The sequence below is a fragment of the Sinocyclocheilus rhinocerous genome, unplaced genomic scaffold (genome assembly GCF_001515625.1).
Source record: "Sinocyclocheilus rhinocerous isolate Xijiao unplaced genomic scaffold, SAMN03320098_v1.1 scaffold3173, whole genome shotgun sequence".
NCBI lineage: Eukaryota > Metazoa > Chordata > Actinopteri > Cypriniformes > Cyprinidae > Sinocyclocheilus > Sinocyclocheilus rhinocerous.
In genome coordinates this window covers 251,916-252,790 of record NW_015665376.1, presented here as the reverse complement: position 1 = coordinate 252,790, position 875 = coordinate 251,916, and the positions used below count along the sequence as shown (strand labels likewise).

The following is an 875-nucleotide window of genomic DNA, read 5'->3' as shown; positions in this document are numbered from 1 at the left end:
GGCTGGAATAAACACAAGCATTGACTAGAGTGGCCGTGTCAGAGCCACACTGCACCGCAGACGTGTGCAGTGTAAATTGTCTAAGCATTAATAGGAAAGCCCCTTATACTGGAGACCGGCCACGTATGAAGTGTTTCTTGGAGGTTATAGTACACTGAAGAATGATCATATGACTTTTTACATACGCCATGTGACCTGTAAATGCGAAAAAAACCATTTCCATTGCAGTTTTGCGAATTATTCCTTTTTCGTATAGCCTGAAAAACCACCTCATGCGTGCGTAAAAACTTTTTTGCAATATATGGGCATTTTTGTGAAATTTACGCGTTTCCATTAGGTGTGTTTTCAATTCGCAATTTCAATTTGCGCAATTTGAAGGGTAATGGAAACGCGCCTAATGGCTTGTATGTTTCTCAGGATCTCCATGACCATATTCTGGAAGATCGATGTGTCCATGGAAGGAGTGGTAAAGCCATCGCTTGAGCTCCTGCTGAAAATGCCAGACCAGGGTAAGATTAACTGTGTGATGAGTGAAATATAGATTATGTAAGGGATAATGTTGCATCAGGGTTGACCGGCTTATCCTGCTTATTAAATAGATTAAGGGTACTTTCACACCTGGCCCGTTGTTTCGGAACCTGGCGCGTTTCCCCCCTTAGCTTGGTTTGTTTGGTCATATGTGAACATGGCAATCAGTGTTGCCAGATTGGATGGACGATTTCCAGCCCAAAAGCTCACAAAAACCCGCCCAAAAACAGTCCAAAACTTTAACTGTCAAAATAATGTTATAGAATATGTAAATCAAGGTTGATAAGGGCCATTTTAACTCCTTAAAACAAAATATTGACGACAAAATAGGCTAATATAAATTATAA

The 875-nt window shown here is 40.6% G+C and overlaps 1 protein-coding gene across 3 annotated transcripts in view; it reads left to right on the top strand.

Moving 5' to 3' along the window:
- cenpp (centromere protein P) overlaps window positions 1-875 on the top strand; it is a 79,222-nt gene that overhangs the window by 75,347 nt on the left and 3,000 nt on the right. For all 3 annotated transcript variants that reach the window (XM_016542379.1, XM_016542378.1, XM_016542377.1), the window contains exon 8: window positions 418-509. In XM_016542379.1, coding sequence (XP_016397865.1) covers window positions 418-509 — 92 coding nt within the window. The remainder of the gene's footprint in view (window positions 1-417; window positions 510-875) is intronic.